Source organism: Gymnogyps californianus, chromosome 5 (genome assembly GCF_018139145.2).
Source record: "Gymnogyps californianus isolate 813 chromosome 5, ASM1813914v2, whole genome shotgun sequence".
Taxonomy (NCBI): Eukaryota; Metazoa; Chordata; class Aves; order Accipitriformes; family Cathartidae; genus Gymnogyps; species Gymnogyps californianus.
The window spans coordinates 21,377,580-21,397,341 of record NC_059475.1 but is presented as its reverse complement, the minus strand read 5'-3'; the positions used below and the strand labels follow the sequence as shown (position 1 = coordinate 21,397,341).

The following is a 19,762-nucleotide window of genomic DNA, read 5'->3' as shown; positions in this document are numbered from 1 at the left end:
AGCCTGCTCGTTTCTTGCAAATAAAAATAAATTCTTTCCAGATAAAAGCACACTCTGAGGTTTACAACAATATTTTCCACATTAGTATTTGCAAACATGAGACTAAATATTTAATTAATTCATCCATATGGTAAGCACTGGATCAAGAACATTCTTATCCAACCAAAGAATAGTTTTAGGCTGGATCTATGGAAATGACTTTCCATACTTCTCTCCTACGTTTCTGTACTTGAAGATGGGCAGACTTTAAAGATCATAGTAATATCTTATACATGGCGAGAATGACAAACTATTGTATTCTCAAATGGTCATGGGAAAAAGCATTAGAATGCTACCAAAAAGTAGTATGAGAGAAAGCTTTAACCCAAATATTAACATGCAAGTGTTTTTAGAACTGGCCAGATCAGTTATGAATTGGTAATACATTCACTTCACAATTCAAGTCTTACATAGACAATTGCAGGGAATGAGAAAACTAGTTACTCACTGTTTCTTCTCATTCATCTCCCATGCTTCAAGTATTCGTTCTATTAATTGGCACTTAAGGAAGAGCTATCAAAAAAGCAAAATATGCTTAGTAGCAGTAAAATAGAATACTATTATGCATTTTACAGTTGATTTTAACAAATATTAAAGTCTTACAAGACAACTAATTTCAGGTTCAGGATAAGTACTTTCATTAAAGGGTTTAAAGTTCAGAAGCAGCAGTCGGATCCCAACCAGAAACCTAAAAGCTAAACCTACATTAATTCTGCTTCTCTTTATAGCTGCTGAGTTGTAGTAGCACAAAGCTATTGAAATAGCAGTTTTAATTCTTAAAAATGAGAGGAACTTCTCCTTTAAGGAAAATAAATACTTGCAGCTCTGCACACATGCTCACTTTGGGGAAGCAAAAATCTATTCTATGGCACTCACAGGTTTAACACCCTGAACTAAACATTTTAGGAAAAAATAGAAAAATATTCCTGTTCATTCTATACATAAAGTAAAATTGGGGTATATTTTATGTAAGAGTAACTGCTACGATAACCTGGAGACAGGAAAATTCAAGAGATTCCCAAAAAACCACAACTTACATGTTTCAGTAAGAGATTGTCCCCAGAGGAACCCTGATCTGTAATTGTGCCATTTTCTGTGCTTTCAAGAGGACTTGCAAGAATCAATGCAATACAGATTTCTACTTGAGTATGCAAAAAGTTATTCCACGTATACTTAAAGAACATATCCTGAAAAACAAATTCAATAAGGTTTACACAAACCAAGGTCTTTTCATTAAACATAACCAATAGTCTCACCTCAGCAAGTCATGTGAATGAGTACACTGGAACAAATTCTTTAAGTTTTACAGTAAGTATTATTGTGCAAGAGAAAATTTGTGACCTAAAAAAAGTTAATTCTTGTGCTTGCTATTATCTAAACACACGGACTATCATACTGGATCAGAACAAAAACTCATCTGTAACTGGATTTATCCTGGGGGTAACCAATAATGCACTTTCAGAGAACAATGACAGGGAGGAATGACATTCCCCACTTACATTCTTTCTGCTAGCTGCAGCCCAGAGAGTCCCAGAGTCAGAAGTGTTATTTATGACTTCAGTAGCCCTTGACAGATTTCTCTTTTTTGAGTTCACTTAACCTTCTAGCATCTACCATGCTGTTTATAATGTGCTCCTCGCTTCAGCGAGATTCCTTACAAAATCATATCTACCCGTTTTGAACCTGTCATCTACTAATTTTATTCTTTTATTACAGAAGGCTACCTCAGATAATTGAGATGCAGTTTAAGATTATTAAACACCTTACACAAGACACAGACAAATACTAAGGTTGAGATACAATAAACAGTGTTCATTTAGTCATGTTCCTGGTTCTCCACATTTTTCCTCTTAAACATAGGCAAGATTTTTTTCCAGCTTTATGTCCAGTTATTTTAGACTACTTCTTACTGCAAAACTCAAATGATTGCTGTCACTGGTAAAATGAAATTAGTTATGGAAATACATGCAGTGATTGGAACAGTATTAAACAATTTAAGTCTCATTCAAAATACAGCTAAAGATCTCCAATTTTCCTTCAGTCCTCCTAAACTAATGACATCCTCCCATAAAGATATGCTACTGGAACTAGACAATTACTTTTCCTAACAGTCAAGTCTGCACAATAAAGCATGTGCTCTTTCAGCAAACAGCACGAAGCAGCGAGAAGTTTAATATGGCTATAATTACTTTCTTCTTCCTTATGTAAAACCTGCAACAGAAAAGCATGTTCAAACCTCACTGAATTTAGTTTACAAAATAATCTACTTATAAGAACATGCAAGTGTCCATAGCATGTACATTCCCTTAGATAACGCATCTGGGAAAAGCTTCAGTTACAGTGAAGTTAGCTATTTGTATAAAAAGTTGGTACCTGTCTGCAAACCCATGTTGTGCAGAGAAATTGAGATGAAGACATTACAACCATAGCTGTATTAGTTGAAGGAAAAAGGGATTTTAGACTAAACCAATTTGGGGTAGAGAAAATATTAACACTTTAAGTTTGCAAATGCCTGCTTAGAAGCAGAAGTTTACTTATTTTATTCAGAAACTGTAGTATAAGTTCTAGCATGTTTCACTAGTTATTTTTTAACTGATACCAACATTCGAATTTTTTGGTCAACCTAAACACAAAGAATATGTCCTGCTATAGTTGAAGTATGAGGTAGGAAGTACTCAAAGTACACATTCCACATTAGCAAAAAGCAGTGAATGAACTGACTGAAAGTTTGTTGTGCAACATCTTGCTTTCAGAGGTTTGAAGGCGTATGAGCTACCAAGAATAATTGTCCCTTTATAGGACAGTGCTGAGATACCATTTGATGTGCCATATAGTATTAACAGAGGAAAAGGGGTTTTGAGGGAACTTAGGAAAAGAATGAAAACAGCAGGGAAGCCTTGAACATGGCTGAAAACTTGAGAACATACAGATGAAAAAATAAGCTTGTTAAGAAAACGACTTCATATGTTTATGAAGGTGTAGAGAATAAGAACCATTCAAGTGATCAGAGGAAAATGCTGACTTCAGACAGATGAATTTAACAGTAGAATCCAATATTAAGAGTTCTTAAACGGTGCAAAAGAAGCCACAACACCAACAGGCTGAAGAGTTAGGCTGGAAAATATACTAACAAATTATCTGCAGTGACAGAAAAAACAGGCAAGATCTTAATAGCAATCCATAAAAAAAAAAAAGAAGGTAGCATAAAGTTCTTACCAATATTACTCCTATGCTGTTAAGCTCTATAAGCTCCTGATTCACACTGCTTGTATTCGTCTGTAAAAGGCTGGATATTAATCTAATCACGTTTAAACGCGTGTTTCCCACAGGTGGATCCAATACACCCCAGGTCGTCTTCATGACACTTTTCTGAAAAAGGAGGTACATACATAAAACCCATTAAGGTATCTTTAAAAAAACCAGCTCATCATTACTATGCACAATGACAGAGTAGTGCTTAAAAATATATACAGTCGGTCCTTGAGCAACAGTCTTACCTTCACCCTGCAAAAAAGCAATTTTTAGTTCTGAACACTATAGCTTATTTTCACTCCATAGACAGGAAGCACTAAGAACAGCCACATGAAACCAATGACATTGTAAAAATTGGTTGTTAACTACAGACAGGATCTCAAAGTAGATGCATTCTACCCAACCTTGAAAGGAATTAGGTGATAATTCCTAGGAAATACTTCTCACTGGTTAATCCACATACAGCTATAGTCTACACTGCTACAATATACACAAAACAGCTAGGTGGACAGCCTCTTAAATATATTATAATGCCTCAACAACCCTAACTTCATATACTTGAAAATAATTTGACTAAGCCACAAGCTTCTCTGGTGTCTTATTCTAACATTATACACAAAACAAGCTCCATTTGTAGTCTTTGAAGGAGTTACTTCCAACACAGCAAGAATCTCTTTCCATGCACTAATGGGTCCTTGTATTACAATCATAAGCTCCATGGTTCTTACATTGAAAATATTATCTGGTTAACAAACCAGAACTGTTGTCACATAACTGTCAGCCAATAAGAAAAATCTGGTATTAGCTACTGTAAAATCTAAAAATCTAGTAGCAAATATGCAATGAGCAGGGGAATTCATAATGAAAATGTCTTCCTATCTTAAGGCACAAACAGATTTTGACAAGGAGACCACTACTGCCTTCTGTAACACTGGATGTCATTTTTGCCTGACCAGTGCCACCCTTGCATCAGAAAAAAGATGACCAACATCCTGCTAGTGCATTTAGTCCATTCCTTACATAAGGCAAAAATCTAAGGATGCTCATTTAAATAGTGCTCAAAGTGAGCAACAGATAACTTCATCAGATGACTTATTCAAATGCTAAGTATGTCCAACCATCAGAAAATACTCAAGTATCTTATGTAACCCTGCTTTTACTGTAACATAGACCTGTATCTTGCCATGTTGTTGCAATAAAGATAAGACAGTTTCTCTGCATTTTATTACCTCTTCTGCATTTGGAAATCTTGAGGTCTCATCTTCTCCAGGCTAAAATAAACTTTGACACTACCTTGTCCCCCCCCATATGGTATTTTATACACCTCTGGTCTTCACTTTGGCCCACAGGTCCTTCTCTCTTACCAACTGTGACACCCAGTTCAGGGTGCAGTGCTCCAGCTGAAATTCTGCCAGTGAAAATTTGAGTGGAAAAATATAAATGGATCATAGATAAACCCCCTATTTACACATCTTGTATTTATCTTTTGCAACAGCATGACATAGGTAAGTTGCTTAAATCAGTTAAAAAGCCCAAAGAATTTAACATGCCTAGCGTGCAGGGTGCATGCTGTGGAGCTGGTCTACTTGGGTCCTGGGCAAGTCTAAAGGAACTGCGCAGGCCTCATGCAGGCCATGCCAAAGTTTGAAAAAACTGAAGCATCCATAGTCCATGTTTCCTATCCAGATCGGATTTCCAAGCAGAGAACAGGACCCACCTTGAGAATATATAGCAAATCTCTTTTCATTGCTTTCAGAAAGAAGTAATTGCTTCAAGGCTATTCTGCCAATTGAAGTTTAAGCTGGAAAAGCATATCAATTAGCACAACACATTGGCTCAGGGACAACAATAATGAACAAAGCTCACAACAGGCTGGGAAGGAGCCTGGGCACTTGCCTGAACGTTGTCAAACTGGGTTTTGTCTGTTATTATAACCTGCCTAAAATACAGTCACACAGTGACAGTCTTGTTTCAATTAAAGTGAAACAAGGTTTCACTTACTTTTGGAGGCTCAAGAAGGAGTTCATGGAAGGATGAAAGTCGTGCTTTTATGGCTTCTAAAACACTTTTGTTGACCGAATACGTTGAACTGCTCATGCCTGGAGGACAGATCTCTATGTGGCCTTCAAATCTAAAACACACACAAGCAAAATCTGATAATTAATATCAAAGTTAGTTGTAAAACATCTTTAAGGTATGATTTTGAGAGCGTCATGGTTCTGAAGGCACGTGAAAAGAATGAAGAGGTAAGTAAAAACATAAGGTTACAAATATAAATTAAGCATGAAGTAATGGTTGAACAAGATTTTTCCAAACACTAGCCCTACTATTTTTAGGGTTTATTGTGCCTGGAACCTCCAATATGGTTTTGAGAGTAAACATTACAGCTGTTCTAGTTCGTCTTTTGAGGCAGAGAGAGAGCTTCACTCATCTGAACAACATAAACAAGTTGAATGTACCACGGAGATCTGTTCAGCGGTTTCTCAAAGTGAAGTTGTAATGAAATTCCAAATGACTTTTAAAAAAGCCAATACCCACTCACTGCACTGTACATATTTACTCTATTCTTGTATCCAGAAACAAATTGATGAAATGTAATTAGTGTGATCTGTCAAGCGGCATTTTAACTAGCTTCTAGAAAAAAAAACGCAGAAAGACCAGTCATTTGGTGAAAGCGTAGTAATGCCAACCGCAATCACTTGGTTTGCTCTTTTACTTCTTCAGCTACAACCGGCCACAAAAATGGTTCAGTCATAAGTACATGGAAGACACTTGCTAATGCTGAACAGTAGTTTAATTAAATTATGCAGGCATAATTTAAGTGGAGTAAGAACACTTACGTTTGTCGTCTTGTCTCAAGTAAGGTCAATAGTATTTGGATTGCACTGACTATTGCAGATTCATTTTTTTCTTTATGAAAAATATTAGACAGCAGCTGCTCTATGATTTCTTGTCTGAAAAGAAAAGTATGGCATCAGATATAACACTATTTCAGGATCCAGCTGTTAACAGAAGTAGCTACCATTTGCCCATATAAAGTTAATAAGGGGATAATACAAAGAAAACTAGTAGCTATTTCAAGCTAGCAGGTACCACTAGGACAATCACTCCCATCCTCACTGCCCCAATCATATTTTCCTACTCCTTCCATTGATCTAGTTTTTTGATCCGACAACCAACACCACAAAAAGGGAGTTTTCAGTCAGATCAAAAACCTGATTCAGCTTGCCATAACAGCCACACAAACCTAAACCTATAACGAGCAAAAGGAAGAAGGGAATACATGATAATCTTCTCTGGCAGAAACACACACTTAGATTAACTTAAAACAAATAACAGATCAAAGCCAAAGTCTCCCATGTGTACTCTGCACAGTATCAAGCTGACCTCCACATGTCTGATCCCACTAACTCTGGCAGCACAGGAAGTATTTTAATGAGACAACACACCCCCAAGGAAGTCCTCCAGGTGGGCTCTGCTTACTTGCTGAGTTATTTTAAATTATACAGACAAGCGTAGCCAAGAAAATTCACCTGAAAAGCAGAGCTTGCCATTTCTAACAGTTTTCAAGATCAAAAAGTTAAAAACTATGTTTTTTATGAACTGAAAATAAAATCAGAAATTCAAACCAACTTACTTCTCTAGACTTGCAAGCAGTGGATCTGGTTCTGAACTGTTCTGTACTTGTAACATCTGGTCTCTGCTTAGACGAATAATTTCACAGAGCGACTGTGATGCATTTGAATGCCTCTGGAACAGAAAGACATAGCTTTTCACTACAAAAGTAATAACATGCTGGACTATAAATCTTCAATTAAAAAAGGTGAAAGTTTCAACTTGGACAAGAGTCTCTCCTACCCAAAAAACATTCAGGCAATAGCTTTATGCCATAACTAAATCTTAACAAGACAAAAAAAACCCTTGAGGCATGAGGCAAGAATCTATTTCCAGTATTAAGGTGGCAAAACATTAGAGTTGAATCTTTAAACAACACTGAATATGCTTTGACCTGAATATGCTTTGACTATGAACAGGCTTTGACCTGGATTGGGGTGAAGCGGGGGGGAGGGACCACGGGGACCACACACCCTCCCTCAAATGACCACACTTAAATACTGAAATCAGCTTACTGAAAAAAGCAAGCAGAAAACAGTAAAACTAAAAGTTCTAACACTATGTTGTACAGCAACTTGCTGACCAAATAGACCCAGAAGACTGTCAGACCAATACTTACATCTTCATCTTGAGATGGATGTACAATTTCCACAAGCCGCTGGATAATTCTCTCCTCATTTAGCCACTGTAAAAGTGTTTGTGAGTGTTAGTAAGAATGTTATCCAAGTGAATGAATTAAATGAATTAAAATGAACAAAATTAAAAGTAGTTGTTTGACAATTGCCATGAGTCATACTGTCGATATTTCTAAACAAGAACTAATAATACTTCAGAAAAAAGGAAAAAAATTAGTGTTTCTGAGCAACTGTAGAAAAGAAAGCCTGAGGTATAATTTTTAAATAAACTTTCTGATGCCAAAAAAAGTGTTCAGTAAGGTCCAAAACATTTTTAAAACTGCATCTGGCAGTTGTAAGTTAGATATTAAAGACCATGGGAAGAGACCAGCCACTCAGGTTCTAAGTGGTCCCCACCAGCGCTGTGGCTCCACTGGAAAAGTATTGGCAGCTCCAAGCAATAAAAACCCCACACATCTAATTTCAGCACATTTAAGAAACAAACTTAGTAAAACCAGCAGAAGATAAGCCATCTTACAGTTCACACGTCAGACAAATCCTTTGAGATGTTTTACTTACATTTAACACTTCTTGTCGGGGCTGTGGAGGTTCTATGCAAGTCAGTAGCCTGAGCAACAAGTCCATGATAGCAGAGGTCCCTATGTGCTTAATAATGAGGTCCACAAAATCATGTTTCCTCTTTAAAAAATCCACAATCTAGAAATTAAAAAGAAATAAGCTTGCATTTGCTTTTCTGTATTTTATATGGTAAATTACACCAACCAGTTTTAATTTCTCTCTCCTACCAAATGGAGAAAATAAGTGAGAACTACTTAAACACTTTTGCCACTTAAAGCTTCAGTACAAGGCACGTATAGAGTACCAGAAGTGGCACAGGACAGATCCATACCATGTGCCGTGTGTCTTGGGCCTCCTCAAGTCCAACTTGCTGACCATAAACTACTTATAATCCAATGCACAGTCAGCTTTCCTTTTTGGTATAAATTACTCTCATCCCTGCTTAGTGAGCAAAGCTCGACACAGCAAAATCTTAACATAATACAAACAAATACAGAGCTTCCTAAATTAAAGATACAGATCAGAGTCACAAACTTAATTTGCTCAGGTATGAGAACCAGTCATTGCAGCTGTTTGCAGTACTGGGCCACACGAACAGAGTACAACAACATTTCTGAACAAGGACTCCAAACGTGTCTCACCTTGTTCTGTAAGAATTCTTCACACCAAATCGGACCCACTCCCACTGATTCAATTCACTTACCTTCACCTCTAACAGCAATTAATGCAAATATCACCACATAAAATACTGAGCTAAGCTAAGCCAAAAGGTAAGCACTCACACACTGATTGCACAAATAGCTCAGGCAAATCAAATAGATCTTACTCATCCAGATATATTTTTTTAATCTTGTGCATACCATAAAAAAAGTGTCTTCAGCTAGTATGGAAGTCGAATGCTCTTTTTTGACTCCGCTGCTACCCCTCAAATGTGCAGTCTTAAAGCAGCATTGCCAAGTACTACAACTTTATTAGAGCACTTGTAAATATTTACCTGTTCTGGTTTTCTGCTTATAAGAATACTTAGCACCTTGCTGAAGAAACTGGCCAGTAAAGGGTTTAGAGGAGATTCATTTAAGAGGAAGCTGTACAGTTTCATAAGTAAGGATTCTTCTTCTCCCAGCCTATCATTGATCTGTGAGACATCTGATGTAAGCAGCTCACATGATATGTTTGGATACCTGGGGACAAGGAAAAAAATTATCCATCTTTCATACTTCAAAGTTGTCATACTTCCAGCTCTGAATTCAGAACCTGGTAAGGCTTCTGACCAAGTTTTCAAGCAGGATTGGTCTGCACTAATTAAAACAGCAAACTACTGCATGGTAACATAACTGCACATTCGCCTACAAGCTCCTCTGTTCTTCAGTAGCAACAGGACAACGCTAGGAAAGTGGGGAAAGGAAAGGGCAAGCTTTTATTTTAAGATCTATTCTTAAATCCATCTGTTCTATTGTTAAATCCATCTGTTCAAGTCAGTTACCAAGAAATTAAACACACTGATAGTACTGGACCAATACTGGGGAGGGAGCAGTGTTTGCCCCTTTCTAATATAACAGGGATTATATTAAAAAGGTCAAAAGGAATAGCTTCAGGATTTTTTATATATATATATATTGCAATTATGTAGAAACTCAGTAAACTAGTCAAAGTCTGACAAAGCCTGCAAAACTAGCTAGTACTGTTTCATGACAGAGTCAGAAGTACAGTTCAGAACATTGAGTAATTAAACTAAGAGGCCATCAAGAGCAGTAATTTCCTGCAGTACTATCACCCACTCACACTAAAGTTAATTTTGACAGCATCAGCAGCTTAAGGTTTCTAAGTGAAAGATGCTTCAATTTCAAACTCTACTAGAAACACTCAGAGGAGGCTTGGTTTACCAGAAATGGTGAAGTGCTGCAACTAAGAGTGTAGCTTATTTTACTTTTTTTTTTTTTTTACATACTGCTTTAAGAAAAAAAGCAGCTTTCTGCATAGACAACTCTAAAATAGGCCAAAAATGGTAGAAGTGCTTTTATATGAATTGCTAGGTTGACTTTTGAATTTGAACCTTCTCAGCAAGCTAGCTGAAGTCATGGCCATACCCAGTTCTTACAGTTCTAGCTCTGCAAAGGAAAACACCAGCAATTAGACGTTACGTACATTCTTCCAAGGAGTGCTACAGACTTTCTAATAAGCATCTTCAAAACATCTTACCAATCATCGACAAAACAAAGCTAAGCACTTAACTATACTACCCAAATGGGGATTTTCACTCTACTATTTTCTTAATAATCACAACTACAAGATTCTTCATGTGAGTTCCGATTTTTTTTTTTTTTTTTTAAGCCTCCTTTGGACAGCAATTGGTTTTGGAAGCATCTGTGGATAAGAGGTTTCCATTTGAAAACTACGCAAATATTAGAATGATTTATTCAAGAGTTCTACGAAGCCCTTTGAAAACAAACTTACTCGAAAGATACCAGGATTGTACTACACACCAGCACACAGGGATTCAAAACATACTAACAAATTAACTGGACTAAGTTACCCCTCTTTCCACCTTCCCAAGTCTCCCCCAACCCCAAAAGTTTTCCTACTTATATCGAATTTTTTCATCCATGTCTTGAGGTGGCTCTTCGATAATAAATGAAACTAAGTCTTCCAAACATTCTGACTTCAGCAGAAACTCTATAAGTTTGCGATTCTGAGCCTTGCACTCTTGCAGAACATCCTCTTCATCCATCAATTCCTTCAGTGTTACATCTTCTCTCTCTAGAAGTGTATCTATGTGGGATGACGAATGGAGATCAAATTTCCAAAACATGCTGGTCTGGATAAGAAGCATATACACAAAGCATTAAGTTTACAAATCTATTTAAGCAGTATTTGTATTAATGCTTCACAGTAGTATTTCATAGCTTCTAACCCCAAAGGTACCTGCACGCATAGAAACTTTCTAGAACTCAAATGAGACACAAAAGTAGATGCTGATGATCAAAAGCTACAAAAATCAGGCTTGATTAAAGATGACTGAATACTCCATAGTAATTTTTGTACCTTTAGCAACAGGCAACATTCTAAGATCCAAAGATAGAGTTAGGCAGCTCCAGGGTTTTACTTACATGAAAGGAACATGCTAATTTGCATTCAAGAAAAAAGGATAACTTCAGTTTTCAATTTATTGAATTTGGTCTGCCCAACCTTTGTTTTTAATCTATGTACCAGGTCTCAGATTCAGAACAACTTGCTCAGCAATTAATAGAGCTGGCAGAAGATAAAATGGGCACTGCATAAATGCACTAGAGTACTACCCCTACCGTTGAAGAAAACACCTATAAAGGTGGAGGAATTATAATAATTTTAACTTGCAGGCAGCACACATCAAAGTGCTGGAGCTAATTTCAACACAGGACCTACTCTCTCACTATACCTCCCTCCACAAACCTGACAGAGGAGGAAGAACAAGGGACAATAAAATACCTTATGCAAACATGTGAAAGGGCAGTGGCCCCAGCCACTGAAACACTGTAAAAAGCCGTAACAGAAATGTATAAGGAAGAGCAACTTCACCTTTCCATATAAAATGCTTTGGCACCTCCATGTTAATTCTGTTGCTCTAAGACACCTTGCAAACAGTTGCTACTGAGACAACTGTGCTATCAGAAAAGAATATTTCAGTCTATGATAGATCCAACAAACTCCTGCTTTCACCTCTCATTAAGCTCAATATAAGCATTCATTCCATTCCCCCCTCTCCAAAATAGGGCTTTTACATGACATTTAACCTCTGACACAGTATCAGCTGGTCTTATGTGAATGCAGAATTTAAGTGGATTGAAAGAGATACTACAGATGCTAGAAAACAGTAAGAGAAAATTTTCTTCCCTTACAATTGCAAGCAGCATGGTTTTGAGCAGTACTCACTCAAGTAAGAAAATAAACACTCCTTTTGCTCCTTTAGTAACTGCCTTCCAGGTGTGAAGGGTTAATTCAATACATTAATTACTGCTGTGCATTAGCAACATCATCAGCTGCGAGGACATGTAGTTACCGCAGAGAATGTAGGTGAATAGTACTATTTTAGCAAGAACACTTCTGTAAGGTGCAGGTTGTATGCAGGAGCAAGCTTAAAGACAATCAAACTATGCTTTTGTCATATACCCTTATAAAAACCTACAAAAACTGAAACAGAAATATCTGATTCTTATGCAAACTAAGAGGTAGACAGCTTTAAGCACTTATTTCCAAGTTAAAATGGATTCAGCATACACACTACAGCTACCTAGAACAATGAAGTGTCAAATTTAGTACTTGAGCAGTTTAGAAAGCAGATACAAGTCCAAGGATCCAGCAAAATCCTTTGACTCTCTTCATTAGCAAGACTTCCAGTATTTGGCCTAAATATTGAAAAGCCTGGTATACTCACTATGGAGAAATTTTATTTGCTTTTTGGGTTTTCATTGTTGCTTTAACCTTTACACACTGATCACTTAATACCACCTTACTTTGCTTAGCCTTTTGTCAGAAGTTGTAAGTGTACATAACTGCGCCTAGATTACATAGCTTTCTGTTTAAAGGTATGGGAGTCAAACAGAAATCCAGCAGGAAAAGTTACAGGTAATTTCAATTGCAGTATCAGTACTTATAATCATCTGAGATATCATGCAAGGATTGAGTGGTTAAAAAACAGGAAAAAAATTCTTTTCTACTAAAAGTATTAGTAAACTTAGAAGCAGGGTTCAAAATACCTGATCTCACAAATTAGCTTAAATCAAATTATACAAACTTGTTATTAAAAACACTAGCTTGTGGGTATTCAGGCTACACACAGACTTACTATAAGCAAGTGAAACTAGTGCATTATTAAAGTCACAGGATATTTTTTGTTTGGGATTTTTTTTAAGCCTCTAGAAAGAAGATCAAATCCCTCCCCTTGCCCCAGTTAGTGAAAGTAGCATCTTTGCAAGTAACCACTACCAATGCTAATTCCAGATGTAAATCTCTCTGCAGTAATTAAAGCTTATTTCAGTAGCTTCAATGTATTTCTCAGTTACTTATTTCAAGAGAAATTCAACAATGGAAAATAGCAACAACAACAAAAAAAGAGGCATACTACTGCAAACATGTTACTGTGTTATTTCACAAACTGTCTCCCAGGCAAGCTCTTTTAGGGGGTGCTCCCTCAACATGTCAGGTGCCGGCCAGAGATTATTCCATCACTTTTCAACAGGAGCCCAGGTCCTTTGAAATAAGGAAAAATAAACAACATAAAACGTGCCAAAGAGGAAGTCCAGGAACCCTGAAGAGAACTTTCTTAGGCGTTATCACTGGTGATAATCTAGAACCAGCCTACCATAGTTCAGAATGGAAGTTTTAAAAACAAAAAGTTATTCTTCCCACAGCCTACTGTTCTACTCTCCCTCCCAAAACCTACCAATTCTGAAATTCTGAATTATCTTCATGCTTTTTCAAATTTCAGTCCCATTAACACAGTCAGAATTAGGCCTTAGGTCCACAAATCAGGAGTGCTCCTCCCAAAATTTCACTACCTGCAAATTTACGATAAACTCCACAGGTCAATTGGGTTGTGTTACTCCTAGTGTTCAACTCCACGAGCAGAAGAATCACATTTGGATTCAATGCAAGACGCAAAAGACTGCCAAATACGAGACATGCTTAAGATTAGATACCACAAGAAGCAAAATAATCCAGGGTAATACTAACAACTCTCAGATGTGGAAAGAAAAATTGTGTTAAAGATGATAAAGCTGCTTCAGATACTTGACTGTCTTTTGTAACTTGAGTTAGCTTTCCATAATCTCTGAAAGTTCCCAGCAAGCAAGACTAACAGACTTCCAATTCATGTAAACAGTACTTCTGAAAGTCTACATCAACTTGCTGATGTACAAGTTATGACAATTCAAGACCCTAAGGAACACCTAGCATTCAGAAAAATATTGCTTTGTTTTCTTAGTTAATATTGTTAACAGATTCTTCTCTGAATGAATGCTGAAATAACATTCCATGCAATAAACACCTGACTTAAATCTGAAAGGAAAGAAAGCAGTTCACCAAAATGAAGAAAGCCTGTCAACTGCTCTGAGATACAGGTAACTGAAATTCTCACTCGAATTGTTTGCTAAAGGGAAGAAATAAAGCTTAGAAGCAATCCTTTCAGACCAGAAAAAAATTGAAGTCTTCTGCCTACTAAAGAAAACCACACTGTGTATTTTGTTTAACAGTAACTAGTCTGTGGTTCTTTCTAGAGGCCAAATGCTTAATTGGCATCTCCATCAAAAAAAGTTGGTAACAATTGTATCAGCAAGTTTCTCTGTAGCTTGGAATTAGCTGTCAAGCACCTTTCCTGAATACATACATTCCTGTTTTCAAGCTACAGGATGAAGACGTGAATTCTCGTCAGACAAGCATATAGTTTAATTTTGGACAATGTCTCCTATATTGAACCTTTTACAAAACACACTTGTTACTTTAAAGCATCCAGAAGTCCCTTCAGTAAATAAGAAAACTATTAAAGTAAGCTGCTCATTTAAGTTAAACTTTTCAGCATCAGACTTCCGGTAAAACAAACCTGAGAAACGTACTCTGCAAGGAGTTACTTCCAACTTTATACCTCATACTTCTACCTAACAGCTGAGTATTGGTAGCTACAAGCAGACACGAGGATCTAGACCAGTGCAGAAAGAAAACCAAAAGGACCTCAGCTAGCCAGCTGAAGGCTGTTCTACCTTAGAACTGGATGTTAAAAGCATATACACAGAGCTTCCAGTAAGAACTTTGCAGATTTTACAGCAATATCCAGTTTCACTTTTCAAGCAAGAGAAACTTTTTTAAAAAGTATATCTGTCAAGCTGAAGATTCTGTAATATATGAAAGTCTGAGAAATGCTAGAGAGTTATAACAAGGATTGCATTACAAAAAACTAAACTCAGAATGTAACTGTCAATTTTCTTTATGTACCATCATATTTTCTTACCACAGGATTCAAGTGCAGATAAAAAAAAATCAGTTACTTTTGCACCAATAAACTTTTCCATGATTGAAACACATCCTAAATTACGTAGCCTACTTCAGCAAAACAGGATTTTAACAACTCCTGTGTAGCAACCAGCAAAAGACAAGCTAGTTGTTGGATGCAAGGAGAGCAACCACCAAAGGAGTCCCTGGTGCCACCACAGGCTTTCAAGAAGGTCTTACGTTGCTTAATGATAAAAGCATTTCCAATGCAAACAATCCATTGCCTTCTAAAAACCAAATAGGTAGGTAGGTTTGGGGAAGGACAAAGTAATGGTGAAGATAAACTCTTATGCTTTTATCACTAGAAGAGATTTTACCAACATTTTAAAGACTTTTAAATGCATTAAGTGATTTCTTTAAAATGCTAAGCATGCCCTTCTGCCAGCTTCACATATCCTCAACCAGTTAGTCCCTAGGTATATTTAATTAGTTTCCCATTTTGTGGGTTGTTTTTTTTTTTTTCTTTTTTTTTTCCTTTCTCCAAACCACGGACAGTAGTTAGACACCATACTAGCATTTAAAAAGTGCTTATTTTGACACTGGAAATGGACCACCTGTTCAAAACAAACCTAAGCATGACTGCATGTCTGAAAAAATTTTAGAGCTAAACAGAATTACCAGTCACTCAAATTGACAGAGAAGACACTCTAGTGGCTACTTTTTAAACTGCCTATTTCACTCAGCCAGAGCATCACCCACTGTACACCTGCTGTCTACAACTGCCTGCTCTTTGCAGGCTGGGGCACAATTCCTCAAAGCATTAAATATCCCAAGACCTATTAAATGGGAAAATTAAGCACTTATGCATTTAGTCTGGAATCGAGGGCAATCCGAACAACAAAATACAAAAAAATAAGACACCTGCATTCTAGCTTGAAGATCTGGACCAAAACAGTTCTTTTCTGTAAAGTAATGGTAATTTATAGCAATACACAGTTATGCCATAACTGAATTCCCCACTTTTTCCACTTAATGAATGCAAGAAAGAATCTCTCATATACAGCAACACACTTACATTGCTGCTTCTGCACTGAGAGTTCAGGGAAAAAAAAATAAGGAATTCTTTATCTTCTATCCCACTAAAATAGCATGGTTTTTCAGTAGTGTAAGAACTCTACTCTTAACTATTCCTTAGTTTTATTTCTAAATACTTCAAATAATACAATAGAGACCATACTTACCCAATAACCTATTTGAAAATAAATTTATTTTCAATTAAAGCAGTGAGGTTTGTTGTGTTATTAGCTAGAAAGACATGTTACTATTCCAAGCCCCTAGATTTAACTACATTACTTTACATTACATCCAGCAATCACAAATAAAAAAATAAAAGCAGTAATACAGGAGAGTTTTCATGGTACAGTTGCTACATTTCTTAAACAAAATGTAAGATCAATTTGACACAGAATAAAAATCTCAGGCGAACACAAAGTAAGATGCAGCAGTCTCTTCAGTATCAGAACAGCCTGTTCAGGCCATGAATGTGAGCCCTTGTATTGGGTTTGCGTGGCAAGGTTTGGGTAGCAGGGAGGGGGGGGGGGGGCGCTACAGGGGTGGCTTCTGTGAGCAGCTGCTAGAAGCTTCCCCTATGTCTGATAAAGTTAATGCCAGAGGGTTCCAAGACGGACCCACCACTAGCCAAGGCCAAGCCAATCAGCAACATTGGTAGGGCCTCTGTGATAACATATTTAAGAAAGGCAAAAGAAGTTACAGGGGAGTAGCAGTTGCAGCCAGAGAGAGAGGAGTGAGAAGATGTGAGAGGAACAACTCTGCAGACACCAAGGTCAGTGAAGAAGGAGGGGGAGGAGGTGCTCCAGGCGCCCCAGCAGAGATTCCCCTGCAGCCCATGGTGAAGACCATGGTGAGGCAGGCTGTCCCCCTGCAGCCCATAGAGGTCCACAGTGGAGCAGATATCCACCTGCAGCCTGTGGAGGACCCCACACCGGAGCAGGTGGATGCCTGAAGGACGCTGTGACCCCGTCGGAAGCCTGCGCTGGAGCAGGCTCCTGGCAGGACCTACGGACCCGTGGCCCTGCGGAGAGAGGAGCCCACGCTGAAGCAGGTTTGCTGGCAGGACTTGTGACCCCGCGGGGGACCCACGCTGGAGCAGTCTGTTCCTGAAGGACTGCACCCTGTGGAAGGGACCTGCGCTGGAGCAGTTCATGAAGAACTGTAGCCCATGGGAAGAACTCACATTGGAGAAGTTCGTGAAGGACTGTCTCCCATGGGAGGGACCCCACGCTGGAGCAGGGGAAGAGTGTGAGGATGCCTCCCCCTGAGGAGGAAGGAGTGGCAGAAACAACGTGTGATGAACTGACCCAAACCCCCATTCCCCATCCCCCTGCGCCGCTCGGGGGGAGGAGGTAGAGAAAATAAGGAGTAAAGTTAAGTCTGGGAAGAAGGGAGGGGTGGGGGGAAGGTGTTTTAAGATTTGGCTTTATTTCTCACTATCCTGCTCTGATTTGACTAGCAATAAGTTAAACTAATTTTTCCCCAAGTCGAGTCTGTTTTGCCCGTGACAGTAATTAGTGAGTGATCTCCCTGTCCTTATCTCGACCTATGAGCCTTTCGTTTTACTTTTTCTCCCCTGTCCAGTTGAGGAGGGGGAGTGATAGAGCGGCTTTGGTGGACACCTGGCATCCAGCCAGGGTCAACCCACCACAGTCCTAGTGAAAATTCATTTTTGAGAAATACTCCATTACTTACACTAACAATTAGACTTTTATTATTACAAGCTAGTGAAGTTTCAAAGAAACTTTGTGGAGGCGGGAGCCAATAGATGGTTTGAAATTAAAAAGAATGAAATAAAACACAAAATACAAACACCTTTACCTCAACAATTCAATATATATTGCACCCATATTTCAAATACTGTGCACAGTCCTAGTCCTCCCATTTCCAGAAGGATGTAGCAAACTAGAAAAGATACTGAAAGGAAAACAAAACCAATCAACAATTCTTTTATGGAGTGCTGGGAGACCTTGTGCAGGCTGGCTGTGGCTCCCTTTCCCGCCTGCGGGATGTCTGGATGCTTTGCCCCCTCTCAGTCCCTGTTGGGCACAGGGGGCTGCACTACTTGCAGGGAGTCAGGTCAGTGGAGGTCACCGAGGACCACAGACCTTCCTGCAACACTGTTGCCACTATCTCCTCCAGGGGACCCCAGGCACGGGATGAGGATGGGGCTGAAGCCCAGGCACATGAGGAGAGGTGGAGGACAGTCCCTGTGCCCAAGGGGCAGCAGAACAGCATAGGGGAGCAATCCCCAGGAAATGGGCCCTCAGCCTCCCCTGATCCTCCTCCTTCTCCCACATGAGGGCATCTTTCAGGCCACAGCCCCTCAGCTCCCATATCCGGCCACGTGCATTGCCATCACAGTGACCTCCTGATGTCATGAGCCACCTCACTGCCTTTTGTTCTGGGCCCTATAAACACAGGGACCTGGACAGCTGGCCCACAATTCGCTCAGCTTCGAGGCCCTCTGATTCCAAGGATGATTGGAACAAAGAGATCCCACAGCAGCAAGGTGAATGGCTGCCCACTTTTGCATGGGAAGGCAGACAGGTGGTTGCAGGAGACACGGAGGAAGAGGAGGCAGCATCAAAGTAGGGGCACCATCAGCCACATGGTAGCAATGGCCATGTGGCTGAGCCCATGGAGGTAGATCCACCCAGAGATGAGAAAGAACTGATGGAAGTGGATCCACCTCCAGCATGGCTCCCCTGGCACCACTACACCGTGCCAGGGCTCCCCTCCATGACACCATCAACACAGCACCACAGGAGCACCCAGGCAGCACCCTACCATCAGCCCAGCCTCCACACCTGTCATTAGCTGGGAGGCCCAGCCTCTGTACCTAGTGTCCTGCAGGCTCACCTGTTCCATCTCCCAGCATTAACAATTATTTTGTTAATTGGCACAGGTGGTGTGAGCCCTTCTTTCCCATGCCCCATCCCCTCCCCAACCCCTCCTGAAAGAGTGCTATCTCCTCTGCCCTAAGCCCCAAGAAAAGGGAGTAAGATGACCTGGCTTTCACTGGGCTGCTGCACTGGGGCGACAGAGGAGTCCCTCGGAGGGCCACTGAGGTCCCTGGGGCCTGGAGGTGGGGTTTGTTCAGTCTGAGGACGAGAAGGCTGCCCAATGGGTGGCTGAAGATGAAGCCAGACCCTCTGCAGCGGTGCACAAAGAATAGCAACAGATGAAGCAAAGAAGTTAGAGACAGTTGTTCCTTTAGAGAAGCAGAAGACTGCAGTTCTGCCAGGGAGAAGTGCTGGCCTGCAGCATTAAGGTCCATTCTAGCTGCTTCATTAAGAGTTCTTTTCAAGGTTGGGTAATAAACAATTCAAAAAACCCCAAAACAATAAAACAAGAAAATAACAGTAAAAATGCTTTCCTTCTCTCTTATTTGGTACTTTGGCAACTGCACCTGGACTCCTCTGTCCCCTCCTGGTCTCCCTAGTCCAGGAACAACACTGGTGCATGGGGTGTGGGCCCAGCCCACGGCCCTCAAGATGGTGAGGGGCCACGGCACATGACACACAAGAGCAGGATGAGGGAACTGCCTCTGATTATGAGGGTGGTGAGACACTGGAGCAGGTTGCCCAGACAAGCTGTGAATGACCCATCCCTGGAACTGTTCAAGGTTA

The 19,762-nt window shown here is 39.4% G+C and overlaps 1 protein-coding gene across 5 annotated transcripts in view; it reads right to left on the bottom strand.

The window, feature by feature from the left end:
* The window catches only part of PPP6R3 (protein phosphatase 6 regulatory subunit 3), a 67,509-nt gene that overhangs the window by 28,274 nt on the left and 19,473 nt on the right, over window positions 1-19,762 (bottom strand). For 3 of the 5 annotated variants that reach the window (XM_050898053.1, XM_050898050.1, XM_050898054.1), the window contains exons 1-11: window positions 13,198-13,237; window positions 10,682-10,914; window positions 9,094-9,280; window positions 8,100-8,237; window positions 7,526-7,591; window positions 6,929-7,041; window positions 6,132-6,245; window positions 5,293-5,422; window positions 3,256-3,408; window positions 1,077-1,226; window positions 488-552 (exon numbers count right to left, since the gene is read on the bottom strand). In XM_050898053.1, coding sequence (XP_050754010.1) covers window positions 488-552; window positions 1,077-1,226; window positions 3,256-3,408; window positions 5,293-5,422; window positions 6,132-6,245; window positions 6,929-7,041; window positions 7,526-7,591; window positions 8,100-8,237; window positions 9,094-9,280; window positions 10,682-10,914; window positions 13,198-13,209 — 1,361 coding nt within the window. In that variant the 5' untranslated portion in view covers window positions 13,210-13,237. Of the gene's footprint in view, window positions 1-487; window positions 553-1,076; window positions 1,227-3,255; window positions 3,409-5,292; window positions 5,423-6,131; window positions 6,246-6,928; window positions 7,042-7,525; window positions 7,592-8,099; window positions 8,238-9,093; window positions 9,281-10,681; window positions 10,915-13,197; window positions 13,238-19,762 lie in introns of those variants that run through there. The other 2 variants (XM_050898051.1, XM_050898052.1) reach the window with 1 other exon arrangement.